This window comes from Pygoscelis adeliae, unplaced genomic scaffold (genome assembly GCF_000699105.1).
Source record: "Pygoscelis adeliae isolate BGI_AS28 unplaced genomic scaffold, ASM69910v1 Scaffold171, whole genome shotgun sequence".
Classification (NCBI taxonomy): Eukaryota; Metazoa; Chordata; class Aves; order Sphenisciformes; family Spheniscidae; genus Pygoscelis; species Pygoscelis adeliae.
This window is the reverse complement of record NW_008824186.1, coordinates 8099177-8116283: the sequence shown is the minus strand read 5'-3', so window position 1 is coordinate 8116283 and position 17107 is coordinate 8099177. Positions and strand designations below refer to the sequence as shown.

The window sequence follows — 17107 nt, the reverse complement described above, 5'->3', positions numbered from 1 at the left end:
TGCTGCAGTGTTTAATTACATGGAGTAAGTGTTGCAAGCCTGCTGCTGCTCCTGCCTGCACGTTGAGCCGTCAGCACGGCCACCGAGACGGGCACCCTTTCGCCCCGGGTGACAGGACGCAGACCGCGGCGGTCACCTGCAAGGTGGGTCCTTCCCAGCACCTACACAACTTGTTTACTGCTGGAGCCCATCCCTTGACCTTGGTGAAGCTCTGGTGCCTATCTTCCAACACAATGTTTCTGAAGCAACCCAAACAAGTAGCATATGAAATTTGCTACAGACCACTACAAACATCAGTTTAACATGCCCTTTCCTTAAGAGGCAAAGGAATCAGCTCTCATTTTATTTTCAGGGTGCAATAGCAGCTGGTACCAAGGAAAAAAGAGGTGGAAATACTTTTCTAAAGCCCTTTCCAAAACATTTGCACCTACATGCTGGATGACCATGACCATGTCCATGCACTACGTGACCCTGGGAGCAGACCAGGGTTTTTGCATTTCAGAACCAGTCAGGAGTCAAACATTTTCCAGTGAAGGGGCAGCCTGTGTTTCTTTCAATCAATTACCTGCCTACTGGAGCTGAGCTACACCGAGTGAGAAAACACTAATATCAGGGCTTAAAAATCCTACAGTTCATAACTCTTACGGTCCAAATTTACTATTTGAACGCATAGATCTGGTGAGATAGCATGCATCTTCCCCTCTTCCCTAACAAAGGGCTCCTGCATCCCATGCTGCAAACTCCCAGCCAGCAGTTCCTGCTCACAGGACAGTTCTAAAGAAAAGATAATATCAGAGTGCCTCCTATGTTTATAATTATAGCTTTAATAACATTCCACCCCCTTCTAATTTTTCTTTCAGGCTCCCTTTTTGGTCTGTTCTCAGTGACAGCCTCTCACAGACATTTCCAAACTGTAACACATACTTTGGTGACTCTCAGTTTCACTTACTCCAGACAGATTTTTACTTGACGGTTGCCCCCTCCCCTGAAAAATAAAAGCTAACAGTCTACAAGTTATTCCCTCATAAAGCATTATAAAGAAAGTTTAAAGGATAAGCTTCTCTTCCGTGCTCTCAGAAAGATTTAGTATAGCAGCAGGTTCTAGACATCCGTGTATACACCCATCTGTTTACTTTTATCTGGACTTTTTGCTTGGGTTTAAGTTTTACATCCACCGAGTAAGGAATGACAGGATTGTCGTTTTAAGCTGTAAGATTATTGCATAAGTTAGGGTGAAAAGAAATAACGCTACCAAGTCCAAGGAAAGGTGAAGGCTGCATGTAGCAGACTCATAAATGATTGATTGAGTGTTTAAGCAAGAGACTGGTGAGAATGGAGCAAAATCTCCCGATGAGCTAACGCCGGTATTGCTGTAAGATCCCTGCTTCTAAAACCACAGACAACGGAAAGCAAAACACTTTATTGATGCGAGGGCTCAGAAATGCTACACTTATAAGCCTCATGGTCCAAGTTCATAATTTTACTGTACAAACTCAGTGAGGCAAGACGGATCTTTTCCTCTTGTTTTAACAAAGAGTTCCTTGATCCTGTGCTGCACACTCCTGCTGCTGTAAAACATCACTAAAATACAGAAAACACGAAGTGAAACACTTGTTCACACAAACTTTGGCAAACTCTCACTATAAGACACCAACCGATGCAAAGAGCTTATTGGGTTCAAGGGCTTTGACATGTCTTTTACAAAAACAGCCTTTCAAACAACACTTAACCAACCAACCTGGAACTCAGATGTTTTGAACCTGAAAGAAAATTCTTCAGGGGCAAATTATCCTCTCTCTGTTTGGGCTAAGACTTCTTGCCCCCTTCTTGGAGGAGGCTGTGGGACACGCCTGGACTGTGGCTTGGGGGAGCTCCAGCCTACGGGAACACGCCCGTTTCCCATGGCTAATTTCTGTGCCCTTCAAACTTGGTGAGTAAATATTCCAATGCCTCACCTATCGATCATGCCACAGATGTATAACAAGTCAGTCTGTGTACGACGGGAAGCTAGAAAAGACAAAGCATCACTCATATTTACCCACTTTCAAGAGCTTTAAAAAAAATCCCCTTCCTCCCAGGTGCAGCCTCTTCAGACGACCCTTACGCTCCCACGTTGGCCCCAAGAGGACTCTTACATTTCTTCTGGTCCTGAATCCTCCATCCCAAACGAGCCGGCCCCAGAAGGCAGCGAGCTGCTGCTGCCGCGCAGCTGCCTAGCTCTGCCTCTGACTCACCGCTCCTCCCCGGTGCCCTCTGACCGTGGGAAGCGATGGGAGACGAGGGCACTCAGCACCTCTCGGGGTGCGCAGCCTCAGGATGTATTCAGTGCTGTGAGAGCGTAGCTGGACGCAGAGAGACAGCAAAGCACCAGCTGCCTGCATCAAGCACGCTCAGGCACGGGTTAACAAACAAACAGTTTCTTTTTTGGGAGACCCCGGTATTTAAATCTCCTTTCGGTCACAAGTACTGTTCAGATAATCTACGTTTTTAGGCATCCGATCCACCGTTGAACAACCATACGGTCTGGGATTCTGCTCAGTTGTGCCAGGGAAGGCTTGGGGCATGCAGGGACCCGAGGGCTGCAACTGACCTCCACCAGCACCACTCTGCGCAGGAGTACTCACCAATACACTCAAGTGCTCACCTGACCAAAGAACAACATGCATCCAGAAAGAAAAAGAAAAGAAAAAAAAGGAAAACAGCTGTATTCCTCCCCATAAACCTCAGGGACAGCTTGGGAGCATCATCTTTTCCTGCAGACAGAGACCTGGTAGCCCCCGAGCTCCCGCCTGGCTCCGGGGGATGCATTGTGTAGCAGAGGGATGGGAGCAGAGGGATGGGAGCAGAGGGATGGGAGCAGAGGGCACGTCTCCCACAGCCAAGGAACTGACACTCCCGACAGCATCCAGCTGCTCTCTGCAACCATTGCTTCCTTCCCAGATACAACCAGCTACTTACCCCAAATCCCCAAACTTAACAAATAGCTGGGGCGCTATTTTTTTTTTTGTTATGAAAAAGGGAAAGTATCCAGAAAAAAAAAAAGAATAAAGAAAGAGAACAGACACAAAATTAAACAATCTAACTTAAAATAAACTCTGCAGTTTACCTGTCTCTTGTCAAAAGTTATTAGGGAATAAAAGTGACAGACTATCTACTAAGATACGTCCCATGTCCAAGTGACATACCTAAAACTCCTCAGAGATTAGGTATGTCTGCTTATCCTTAGTGCCCACACGGTTACATTACTGTATATTCTTGTACGGTGGAAGTACTTGATTTATTTGTTGAAGGGAAAGAACACTTTTTTCCCACCTAATTTTACTCTTCTGATGTGACAGGTCTTTGTCTGTTCCTCACATAAAACAGAAAAGTCCTCGACTAAAACCAGACTCCACGTAATTATTTTTCCTTAAAAATAGAGTCAATAAAACTGGCAAATGTGAACAAAAATGGAACTGATCTATCAAAGAACCATAAACGTATTTTCCTTCACTGCACATTCTTCACATCAAGAAATTACTAATGGTCAATATTAAAACCAGACAAATTATGTGATGCTTTGGTGAAAGAGAGGATAAAACAACTCATGGACAAGTTACAGGAATGGATAAACGAGATGTTGCCTCAGTCCAGACAGCAATTAGCTTTTTTTGGGAACTTGGTGTCTGCTCTCCAGCCTTCGCTGAGCGTTGCAAGTAGGGCCTCTATAGAACATATCAAATCAAAACTGAAACACCAGACTTGGCCAACTTTGAGGGATGTTTGAAAACTGGACTTCAACCACAGCTTTGATGTGGTTGTGGACTGGGTACATTCCCATGAAGCTTTAATTCTTATTAAAGCTGCAGAAGGGTAGTGCAAGGATACTAGGAGAGTTCAGGAGAAAAGTTCTGTCGTGGGGGTAATGTGGAAAGGGTTTTCTATGTGGTGGCAACATACAGTATAACCAAAAATATTCAGAGAGATTAAAAAAATATTTGCGGTTGACCATCTGTATTTTTTTCTTAGAAGAAACTCTAAATGAAAATTAAACCAAGCAAATAAAGCGAGCTACAGCTATTGAAATAGAAAGCGTACAGATAACGGGAAGGAGCAAAGGGCAAGTGAAACACTTCACACTGAAAGGTGCACCTCGGGGGTGCAATTACACAAGAGTTTAAGTGAGTCTAAGCGAGTGCAAGTTGTGTGTCAGAAACCTGTCTACACCATATCACCTTGATAGATGGAGAGAGAGATATTATCCATTTAACCTTGGTAAGAGCAGATTAAGAACAAATTTTTCATTTGTTTCTTCATCTGTTTGTTGTCGGGGAACATCTGAAATTCTCTTTTCCATACTGTGAATACCTACTTTTATTTTCATTTAACTTAATGCACCTTGAGCGATGTGAAGGTAACCCAACAACAGCAAAGCATTTCTTACCCAACACCGACAAATCCCTCACCTAGGGTACCGGGACACTCTGCCTTCCTAGACTGTTTCTCAGAGTATCCCAACACCAACACAACATTGCTTCACAGGGCTGTATCATCCAGTTTTAGAGTTGGTATTGAGTCAACCAGAAGAGTTGAGGACATGCAGGAGATCCTCCTTTAGCTCACGTGGTAGGAAGCCAGGTTGAGAGGCAAAGGCTGAACACCAGGAGTGCCTTCAGATTACGAAGAGAAATCTCTGGCCCTCCCGAAGGTAGCGCAGGAGGTAGTTCACAGTTGAACCCTAAGAAACCCCATCGTCACAGAGGATTTCAACTTTTAATATGGTTTAGATTAAAATCCTATCTGCCTCCACAACTTTGATGAAATTTTTGTTTTCTGCGTCAAGGCTGAAAGCAACGAACTAAAACAAAGAACTTGACACATACAGTCTCCAATATACAAACAACTGACTGTTTCCATAGAAAATTAAAGAACAGAGAAACTGAAGTGACTCTAAAAAAATGAATTCCTAATTTTGTAATAAAGGCCACATGATCTGCTCAAGTAAGCGCAGAACTGGAGAGGCATAACTGATTAGTTTTAACCAAACACCACTACTGATTTCATCTGTGACTACGTGCATTTTTTTCTTTATCTCAGGACAGATCCCTGTGTCTCGGTCAATGGGAACTGCAGGGCTCACCTTCTTACTTAGCAGAGCATTTTGGGAATAAATTATTGAGCACTTAATCAAATCAAACAGTAAATTAACTTACTGCGAAGCAGGAGTCCATGAAAAACACAAAGCAAAAACACCACCGTCGTCTGAATTTTTGTGGTTGAATTTGAATCTCTTATCTGTACTCACTGGAATAATTTTGGTCTGGGTTGCACACAAACTTATTTTGTACACCAAATTTGAATGCAGTTCAACAAAGCGGAAAATTAATAGAAATGTCATATGGAAGCTAGATATTACAAACACCTTTTGTGAGATTTTATCACCATTACATCAGACTCCAGATTCTGCCCTAATTTGGTAATAAACCGATATTCTGAACCCCATCTTACAAATACCGCAAACCCAAACTCGACCTTGCCTCCACTGGCCATCATTATTAGCAAAAAGTCACTGAACAATAATGCTGGCATTGTAAGTTCATGCAACGAATAGTACTTGCAAAGGTTTTGGATGCGAACTGAAAACCCATTTCTTTAAGAATATTTTATTGTGGAAAAGGATGTGGAAACAGAAAATAAGTTAAAATGATAAAGAGACCTGAATAGAAAACCCGTGGTTATAAATGGAACAGTTGCTGTAAGCAGATAGTTCTGTACATCCACATCTGTTCCAGTTCAAAGCAGTTCATGTGAACCAGGGGAAGAAACTATTTTTTCCTTTAGCTTCACTGCTGCAAACCTATCTGCGTTCAGGCCAGGGCAGAGAGTAGGAAGAGGGAGAAACCACCATCGCTGTACTGGCTCAACCCAAATTTCAATGAGGTGGGGCTGCCTCTGACATGCCTTCTTGCCTTTCCCCATTCCTGCCCCCCCCCCAATCCCCCCCCCCCCCCCAATATTAAAACACATTTAGCAGAGAGAAGCAACATTTGCAAATACTTACGGCAATTAAAGTTGTTTGTTTTTGCTAAAACCAAGGCATCTGTAGCTTAACAAAAGCTCTGTTTTTGTTCCTCTACTCACAGATAGTTTCTGTTTCACAACTGTCCCTTCTGGGGCCACTTTGATGATAACGTGGGAAAAGCAGGCAGAACAGCCAAACAGGGAAATAAATATATAAAAATAACAAGACTGCTCCAGGACTCATTCAGGTTCCAGAGGAGCTCAAATTTCCTGCCTGTGGATAGCTGAAACACTCTCCCTACCCAGTTTGGTCTCGGTTTCTGTAGTATCCTCTTTTCTCCCCCTTTTGAATCTTAAAAATAAATTTAAAAAAAAAGAGTAAAAAAGAAAGCAGCTGCAAAAAGGACGCGGTGCAAAGAAAGAGCAACGGTATCAAACTTGGGAAAGGGTAAAAGCTGAAATTGGCTCCCCGTTTTGGTCTGACAGCAATACCAAACTCCAGAGGAAGGACATTCCCCTGTAATAATCTGGTTATGAGAAATCCTTATTTTCCTACTTACATCATTAAATGACAGCACATACACACCCTTCACACAGTGCATGAGATTTAAATGCCTTTTTTTTTTTAACATTAGGTTGTTCACGTTGAGGTTGAAATATGTTTCCTAGGGGTCCCCGATTTTATTTGCCACCTGCAAAACGTGAAAGCTTCCCGCAACCGAGTCTCTGCAGGCAACTCCTGCTATTGATGGACAACGTGCTCGAGTCAGTCAATACAGAGCAATTGCTGGACTGAAATCAGTTGCAGGCTCCCAGGAACTGCTTTGACTGGATTTTACTTTAAAGATTTAGTGCCATGACTGGTGCGATGCTGAACTCCTCAAGTACCATTAGACATGTGCTTTGCTTCCAAAATTAAGATGGATGGCAAAATCTCCGCTGAGTTCCAGAGCAGAGTTCATGAGAAGCTACCTGGAACACAAAGATCCTCCACTTCAACTAAATAGTTCTTAAAACCTCTTAAATAAATGCACGAATAAAGGATCAGGACTGTATTGTGAAATACGGCTCATGTTTGGTGGAGAAAACGCTGTGCAGGGTGGGAAGTATGCTGCAAATTTCCCTTGACCACACAGAGGCATGGAGGCCGTCGTGACACACAGGAGGGTCTCGTGCTCGGTTGCCCACTTCCCACCAAACTAGGGCTATTTGTACACTTAAGTGCTTTACTGGACGAGGGCCAGAGGGCACAGCAAATTGCAGGATACAGCCCCGACGAGCCATTTTGAGAAAATACATTGAAGAGAGAGAAAAAAGGGAAAGCTTTCATTAATTTATATTATCAAGGCAACAAAGACCTTGTTTTGGAAACAAGAATCTGGTTCTTTTAACGGAAAGCTTGTTAGCAAGATGCTACAAGGAGAAGGTTTAAAAATTAAATTCATTCATCTGCCATTTGGAAACTGTTTGCTTTAAAAGACTTAGATTTGATTTCTATGCCTCTGGTATGTAATAGAATGTTTAAAATCTAAACAAAAACCTGTTTCTGCTCTTCCATTGGTTATTAGTATGGTCTCTTTGTTTTTTATTATCCAACTACCCAGTTACATTGTCAGATGGACTTAAATGGTTAAGATTAATTAAAAATACTTTATCGCAACACACAAAAGACAAGTCATTACAGCAGTGCAAGAATGGTATCGGCAAGCGCAATTTCTCTTGCAGTCAATGACCTGTCATTATTCTTAGCCTGTTTGAGAGACCAGATTCATTCTCAAATGAAAATGATCAGCTGCAATTTTAAAAAATAAGCTATTTCATTTCTGACAGGTTTTCCAGTGTGATGACACTCAGCAGTCCCCTGCAAAGTAAACAGCAGAGTGAGTAAGCACAGCCTGATAGTCTAAACTCCAATTCTTAACTAAGGAGCACCTAGAACAGTTTTACCGTTTAACTTGGGGCAGATACACGCTGCTCTGCTTCTTCCACTCTCACCTACACAATGCACGTGGTTGTATCCTGGACAAGTATTATCTTCTCTCAGCTGAATCCATTTCAAGTGAACTGAAATGACAATTCTTGTTTTCTGTTACCTGTCAAACCCATAAATTCAACACATTCATTCTTGCCGTATAACAAAAGTTCTGCGACAGCAAATGAATGTGATGCAAAAGGAGTTGATGGGCTCTCCCGATGGCTCACTAAAGCTTATGAAGTCCTTTAAGATCCGTGGGTAAAGAAACACTTTGCACTTCTGAAGCGTGTACGATAGGGCTAGGACATGACTTTGGTGTTCAGCCTTTGCCTCTCAACCTGGCTTCCTACCACGTGAGCTAAAGGAGGATCTCCTGCATTTCCTCAAGTATAATTGTTAAGAAACAGGATCTGTTCCTATTCTGAGAGCCCAAACGTCATCTTACATCTCAGGGCACGTGGAATAAAATATTTCTACAAGGTGACTGAATTTGAAATACAGATCTGTAGCATGGAAATGGTTGTTTCTGTTAGCTGAAGTATGTCCTCGCAACGTACCTTAGGCTGCTCTCTCGTGCCTTTTAGCCAGTCTCAGCTATCTGCCAAATGGATTGACAGCAATTATAAAAATGAAATAACATTTCAAATCTATGTCCCTGTCGATGTCAACACTAAACCCTAGAAGACTGTTCACGGACAAATTGATGGAGCCTGCAAACACAACCCTACTAGTATAGTGCTGATACCCATATCCCCAGAAACCTGTGACAACAACGTATTCTGGACTAAATACTGTCCCTGTCTACTTATAGAAGACTTTCATTTAACTCCAAGGAACTGCAAACATGGATCCAGGGGGGGCAGGTTATTGTTTTTTGAAGCTTTGATTCCTTTTAATTAACTCCACATTTAGAAGCGAAGCACACAAAACTTTTGCAATACCCTACACAGCAGTTCTCAGAGAAGCAGTTGCTTTCACCAGGCAATCCAACAGCAAGAATAGCTGAGGATGAAGCTAAACAAGCATGGTTACTAACGAGAAGAGGAAAAAAGGGAAGGAAGCAAAGCTACCCATAAGAAGCAAAACAGACACGGTGCACATGAAAACGTGAAAACTGTATGTATTGGCAAGATCAGAAAAGATATATGGATAGCGTGTGCGGGGGGAAATCTTGTTATCTTCCACTACATACAAGGCCAAATGATATATCCCAATATACTGCACAGACTTGTAGTAGAGCTGAACTGAATGCATTTAATCATTTGAAATGGAAGTTAAGGATTACTCAATTCACGCCCTCTATACAATCAGTCATGCTGATAAAAAAACTGGAATATGTTGACACTCACTCTGCATTATTCTGTTTGTTAGCAAGTCCGCTTCTCCCACAGGACACAAAGTCAGTCCTATTAACCATACCTGACTCCACAGGCATGTGTATACACACAGCTCCAGACAGCACAAATTCGTATTGTCCAGCATACCTTATAAGGTGTCTTTCCTATTTAACATACATTATAACATACAGATGTGCTGCTTAGCAGAACGACAGGTACTCCCAAGATATGTTCTGGGAACGAAAATGATGCTCAGCATGTTTTAGGTCAGATCACATTTCTAATGAGTAAACAAAATTATAGCATGTTCTGCTACCGTTGTACAGAGCAGCCTTAAATTTTGGTAGGCAATCACCACAGAAAGGAAACCATTTCCTAAAAATCCCAAGAACATTAATTTATTTTCAGATCTATTTGATTCAAGTTTATGACTGGTTTGGGGCACACTATCAGCAGCACGATGAATTGACTACATGCCCTAGGAGACTAAATTTGTTAAAGTATGTTGCTTGACCCAATTAAATGAAAGTAACTGTTGCTTTAGGTGTTGGTCTGATCAACCTGAGGGGTAGTGTGAGTGGAATAATCAACTGGAATCTCACTCAGGTTTTATTATTTTAGTGATAAACTAACTTCAAAAATTCACTCTTTTTTAAATTTATTTTTTAACTCTTTGCACCACCTTGGAAGAAGACACAGAAAGCGGCAGCAGTCAGCCTTTCATCTCCGTGCTGCCTATTTCACGTGCGCGAGCCCTGAGGCACAACCCCAAAGCCAGCCCTTTCCCTCCACGAGCCCTGGGCTGCAACTCCTACACCTGGCTAAAAACCTGGAAAAAGCCTGGCTCCACATCCTTACTTTGTGACTCAGGCTCATTTCTGTTTATACTCTTGCGAGCTGAAGAATGATGATGACTAGTAGCTATATAGATAAATAAAGTATATTAAGTCACAGGAAGTAAAAAGGGAAAACCATTAATTTATTTTTAGAAACCTGTTCTTGCCATTCATCAGAAAAAGAACATTCAAAAGTATGCAGCAAGATACAAGCATCTGGATGAGGTTTGCTGACCACATACCAACATTCAGACTACACACAGAGAACCATTTTCCTTCTTTAGACCAGTCTCAGACTCCGTGCCAGGAACACAGGATACAGACAATAACGTAGTAGTTTCCACTAGCGAGCCTCAGGAAGGGGTGCTTTCACCACACATGCTACAGCTGCTTTGACGTGGTCTGCTTAGTCTTATCCTTTCGGTGGTCCTACAGCTGATACCTCCCTTCAGGTACATCGCAGCACTAGCCCAGGACATCCCAAACTGTTACACACACACCTTCCATCAACAGCGTCCATACCAGGTTAAACACAAGAGAAAAGGTCTCAAGGACTAGATCAGCTTCTCCACATCAATAGACCACGCCAGCGCTAACCAAAAACAAACAGCGATTTAATATGGAGCTGGATGCTCAATTCCCAAAAACATAGCAGCAAATGCAGTACGCCCACGTATCCCTTCTTTTTCCTCCTCTTGCTGGGTTGCCAAAATAGCATGCATCCATCAGTAGAAAACCTTTCAGGACAATAGCACCGCAACACACTGTAATGAATTTAATGGTATTTGCATTAAAGCTTCCATCTTTTGCAGTCTGCAGTAGATTTCTTCTGGGCAATCACACCACAAGCATAAAGTCATACCATATTTTGAATCTTTGCCTGCCAAAATCCAGGACGAATCGCAAAGCACGTTCATTGACACATCTTGCGGTACATCATCAGCCAAGATGCTATAGTAGAAATGATCAGACATAAATACAGAATAGGGTTTTTCTTTGACTGTTAATGCTGCACTGGACACATTTCTGCCACTTTCCTTACTTCAAAGATGTAAAAAACTAAAACTTTGAGTGATGCTTAGCCCTGAAACTTCCACCTTGGCTCTTGTTCCTCTTCTCAAGAACAATTATAAAACTTTGTTAAAAAGAAGAGTTTTAAAATGTATTCAGAGGACTCTGTGTTCATTACTTTTACCTCTATGATGTCACTGAAGTCAGTACCTGCTCACTTTTCCTATTCACTTTTTAAAAATGTGTCCTGAATCTGCACTGGAAATGTAATTTAGTTGCCAACTTTTTCCCTTTTTTACTAACCGAGTGCTGTGAAATGTGTTTCTCTCTCCCTGGACAAAATTTTTCTTAGTGAACCTTACTTATCAACACACAGATCCCTATTGCATATTCCAAGTTTGTTCTGCAAGCAGGACATCAGCTGACGTCAATGAAGATGTACAGGAGGCAACAAATATTTGCAATGTGTTTAGAAAACAAGGGTTTTTTTCTCATTTTAGTACATAGTCATCAAGTTTCTCCCTACACAGGATACAAATAGAGGGAGAGGTAAGACAGCAGGACTGGGAGCCAGGAATACATAACTTGTAATCACTGATGTCATGATATAAGTTAAATAATTTATAAGATATAAAAAGAGCAGTTAATGCTTGCAAACCACTTAGCCTTTTCGTAACAGATTTCAGATTTTAAAACTCCCTCGGAGCACCTACAGTTGTGTGCAAAAAGTCATAGGTGTTTGTGTCAGTTTAAAAAAAAAAAAAGGGTTCTATTTTTCAGAGCAGCAGTCTGAAAGGACATTTCAGTGATTATATATATTACTAATACACCACTCATAGGAATAAGAATGTACATCCAGGTCCTAGCACAGATACAGAGCTGCCAAGAATAAATCAGATATGCAGATAAGGTAAGCAGGCAAAGATACTAAAGAGGAATGGTATCAGATCTAGCGTTACTACTATCTTTTTATCAGTTCAAATCTGGAAATAGTTTCCATACTGGCTGGAAGGACAGACTGCCAGTAGAAGGTTCAGAGATGTGAACTGGGGGAGTCTGAAGAAGAGAGGAAACACTGGCATGCGGGCCAGCCGCAGAGGAGAGGCAACGCTGCTCTGGGGACAAGACACTGGAAGCAACAAAGCAAGCTGAAACGGCAGAACACGCAGTGCAGCACAAAGAAACAGAACAAACGAGAAGCGAGGATGTACGCAGGGACGCGGGTCAGCTGTCTGCAGATCAAGGCTAAAGGATACAGGGAGGTTAGGGGGCAGGGAGAAGGGCTGGCCCTCCCACCAGGATGTAGTACTACTTTCAGAAATAGAGGGATGAGGGATACAAATCAAAGGCTAAACAAAATAAATAAAAATCTATTTCCCTTGAGGGCATGTGGGCTAGCCTACGAAGCAGCGGTGGTGACTAATGCAACCCAGCATGAGGAGCTTTGCTTCCTGCGTCTTCAGAGCCTCCCAATCCAGGCAGCCATTGCGGTTGTTTCTAAAAGGCCTATATGTACCATAAATTACCTTGCAGCGACAATGGAGACACCACTATCTTACTATCTTTTTGCTCTTCAAAGTACTGGAAAAAAGTTGTGCGCTGTTACTCATGTTACTCCGTTACATTACTTAGGTCTAACAGCTGGCACAAGATGACTTAGCATCACTGAAAACAACACCGCGATAGGGTCCCAGCAAGGCACGTAGGCTGCCAACTCCTGAAGATCCATCATTTGTAAAACCCTTCTCAGGGTTTGGTACCTACGACAGAACTGCCAGTCCTGCCATAATCTCAAATTTGGCAGCAAACATGGGTGAGGTCGGGAAGGTGAGTATTCCCATACCGGCACACGTTGTCCCAAGATAAACTGCTTTTGTAGTCTCTGAAAGTAAGCAGAACTATTTCATGCCACTATTGCTAACTTGGCTTGTATAATAAAATATGAGGAAGTGCACAGAAGTACTTTTTCAGAATCCCTGAAAACGCTTGCAAGAAATAAGAGAAGTCGTGGCTTCTGTTCATGGAGCTCATCAGACTAATGGTTTACCTATACAGTGACCCAACAACTCTACATGAAATGAATGTTTGAGAGCTTAAGTACTTCAAACTCCCCATCATCTTGCCGAAGGACAATGCCAAGGACTTCGGACAGGCCGTCCTCCGAAGCCTGCTCAATGCTTTTGGCTTGCACAAATCTCCTCCCTGTGCTGACCGCCCTCTGCAGCAAATGAAGATACAGCAGAGGATTCAGCCCTTCAACGGTACAGTGCAAAGATTTACAAGTACCTTGGTAACACAGAGCAGGATACTGAGCTCTGTGCAGAGGCTAACGGGACCTCTTTCCCGAGAAGTCACAAACCTTGCTGTACAGTGCGATACAGCCATACGTTTGGCGCTATGCTCTCAGTGAGAGCAGCTTCTCCCTCCTTTGCCTCCTGCAGAAGCCTCTGGTCGGGAGTGTATCAGAGGGTGGCTTGCTGAGGACCCAGCTGCGTAAGATGCCAAGCATGCCCCAGCGAGTGCTAACTATCCCCACTAAAACAGGGGGGAGACGAGCAAACTTAGCATTCGTCAGCCTTTCACACGGTAAAGTCCTGAAGTTTGCCATGCCTGTTACAGTCCCTTCCTTTCTTCCTTTTCCCCAAAGTGATCCTAATTTAAAGCGAGCCCTATTTTCCAACCACAGCACGACCCCAAGCATTTCCTTTTCTCAAAATCGCCAGAATCCAAAGGCTGTAATTAAAGTCAAAAGGGACATTTTTCCCTTCCTGATGCCAATAAATACTGCTACTTCCCAGGGTTACTCTCCTGCCTTCTGTTTTGGCATGCTACTTTTGCCCCGTATTTCATGTCATACCCGTACAACCGCAGCATGTAGCCGTAGAGCTACACGTACCTTACCAGCGCATCCACCACATCTGACTCCGCAGCGCCCCATTTCCCACCACCTCAATGCTCTGTAAGAGCTCTCAGCGACCGACAAACTGCCCTGCTCGCTGTCAGTCTCGTACAGGACAAGGCACGCTTCCCGCAGCTGTTCAGCGGACCGAGGCACAAGCCTGCGGTCCAGCACAAAGTCAGAGCTCCGGCTTCGGCTGCGAATGTGCTCATCCACAGAAGTTAATAAGCTATTACTACAAATTAAAATATTAAATTAATGATGTGCATAACTGCAAGTTACAGAGCTGGAAAAGAAGTCCTAATTAAATCAATACAGTTATTAGTCCCTTGTCATCTCTGATTAATTATTAGCTTAATATGCTTCATCATTTTCACTGTTAATGGAAATAGCTGCAGTGCTACCATGGGGAGCAGGGTAATACATGTGAGAAACCTCCGGAGCCCTGCTGGAAGTCCCAGCTCCAGATTGAACAATGTCTTCCAGAGAAAAAGGGGAAAACATTTCATTTTCTGGGGTGATAGTCTAACGACATTTAAGTCGGTGACAGAAAACTCTCATGCTTTTCAAAGGGGTCAGATGTTCGCTCAGAGAATTTTTGATTGCTGAAATCTAGGGGGTAAAGAGTTGACTCCTAATCCTGCGCTTGGTCCTGAGCACTTGTTCCAGTGCCTCTAAGCTTTCCTCTGAAGTGACAGGATATCACCGCGGTCCTTTCAGAAGCCAACACGCCAGTACCTTTCCTCAGAGCCCACCCCAATTCCGACCCTTGCCCCATCTTCATTAGATGCACTCGTTACCCCAGAACACAAGGAAGGAATCGGCATAAAATAAGCTGGCAGCCATCAGCTGCGATGTCTGGGTCCTTAGGGCACAGATGTAGCTGAGGACACCTGTCCTTCCACGCCACCGAAAGAGCCAAAAATAATGTACTGAGGTCACTCTTTTCCTTTCTAGTGAAAAGTAAATAGTACTTTGGATGTAGGTAACTGCTAGCACTTACCCAGAGCTAAGGGGAGCATAGACTCCCCTTCGTTTTCCTGTCTTCTATCATCCTCCCACTGACCCCAACTTTTCCCTAACTCCTTGTAACGAGCAATCTCCTTAGCTGTCTGCAGGAGGGTTTTTTGAGTATAAAGGCCATGTAAAAACATCAAGGATGGGTCTCCACGTGTCTCTCCAGCAATAATGCAAAAGTTACCACAGAAGTGGATAGGATTCGTACTGCAATACATGGATCCGCTATCAGACAGGAGTTTCATCTTACAAACAGCTTTTCCAAACAAGCTCTTTTGGATAGGTTATCAACAGAAACACAAACACGCGCTTCTGAGAACAAAACTGCTCCTTGAACTCATTAATGAAGCTGGTACACAGTGTTCATGCTGCTAATGGATGATTCAGTAAATTAAATAGAGAATGTCACTGTAAAATATTATGTAAAGTTTCTCAAAGATAAAGAGCCACTCAAAGAATTTCTCAGGACTCCCACCCTATCACTGTGATTACCTCATGATAAATTGCCACCTGCCCCATGAGTAATGGTAGAGCTTTCTAGTGCCATTTTATCATTTAGTCCTCTGGCTGATATCTCTGTTAACGTACTGCGGTAACACTTCAGCTTCCCATGCTTTACTCACTTTCCATTTCGGCTTTGAAAAGGTCGAGCTCCTTCTTATTTTAATAAATAAGTTAACATGGGACAATCAGTGGCATACAGAAACCCTGTCCCCCGGTATATAGCTATAAAGCCCAGCTGTTTTGTGTCAGACATTAAAGAAATACTTTTCTTTTCATTCTGAGCACTCTGGCTAGCCTACAGTTTGATGAGCGTACAGCATTTCTTTTGGAAATGGGCTGAACTCCAGTGAAATATTTGGCCATTTAATGAGTAGACTCTAGGATAACGGTTTTCGTGGGAATCCAAAAAGAGGGAGTAAAGAAAAGGGCTCCCCGTGCTATTCTTAGCTGCAAACAGTTAGATTTGGAATTTTGATTGTAAAGCATGGAATTTATAAATGGTGCCATGCTAAATTTACTTCATTTGTATACAATTCAGCTGGATAACCAAGCGTGTTCCAGTACGTTCCTGGTTAGCATCTCAGTTCTAGTTTTATTGTCTCTGAACTGGTAGAAAAATGCGTTCAGTAAATAGCGCTTGCAGAATTTGGGTTCCAATGCCTGCGCGTGAAGGTTGTATATACACAGAGGGTGCGCGCGTGAAGACTTTATATAAATGCATATGTGGGTGCACATGCATGCACACAGACGCTGAGCTGTGATTTATTTCTAGAGGGAAGCCAAGGAAATTCCCACCCCCTACCATTTAAACGATCTGCTCTTTGGCTCTAAACGTTCTGTAACTTCTCAGCCAAGGAATGTATTTTCCCCTTCCAATATATATAATTTATTTTGCTGCACACATTAGTTAATGATACAGAGATACATGATTTAGCCAGTTCTGTAAAAATGTTACTAGCAATCTGAGCCAGACACATTTCATTTTGAAAGTCCTTTTTTTTTTTTTTTTGCTCGTCTTCCGCGGCGCGGTGCAAATTAACAGCAATCATCAGCTCGAGGATTTATCCCCATATACTTTGCACTCCAGCAATTTTTCATAATTAGATTGGCTTCCCGGGGTTAGACAAGCTTTTAAGTACTATTTTAATGTAGGTAAAGAGGACTTTACACTATTTTACGTTGTCGGGGGAGGGGGGGAAGACGGGAGACAGCTATTTTATTTCACCGGTACTTCGCGGAGATTATTCCGGGCTTTTTAAAAATAGTCGATGAAACGCTAATAATAAATCCCTTATCGGGGCGGGGGGCCGACGCTTCCCATCCCGTTTCCCAGCCGGGAAGGCGCGCAGCCCCCGGGCGCGCCCCAGCCCTGCACCTTCCCCGCCGCCCAAGACTTACGTGGTCCCCAGGGCGCTGCGGCCGGCAGCCTGCGCAGGTGGATCTCATCCTTATCCATCTCCTATCCGACCCCCGCAGCCACTCGGTACCAAACTGAACTTGCCAGGATCCCTCCTCCTCCTCCTCCTCC

The 17107-nt window shown here is 43.1% G+C and overlaps 1 protein-coding gene across 1 annotated transcript in view; it reads right to left on the bottom strand.

Moving 5' to 3' along the window:
- The window catches only part of ANO1 (anoctamin 1, calcium activated chloride channel), an 83627-nt gene extending 66572 nt beyond the window's left edge, over window positions 1-17055 (bottom strand). The window contains 1 exon segment of the mRNA XM_009334538.1: window positions 16978-17055. Within this exon segment, the coding sequence (XP_009332813.1) occupies window positions 16978-17035 (58 nt within the window). The 5' untranslated portion in view covers window positions 17036-17055.
- Between the last annotated feature and the right edge of the window lie 52 nt (window positions 17056-17107).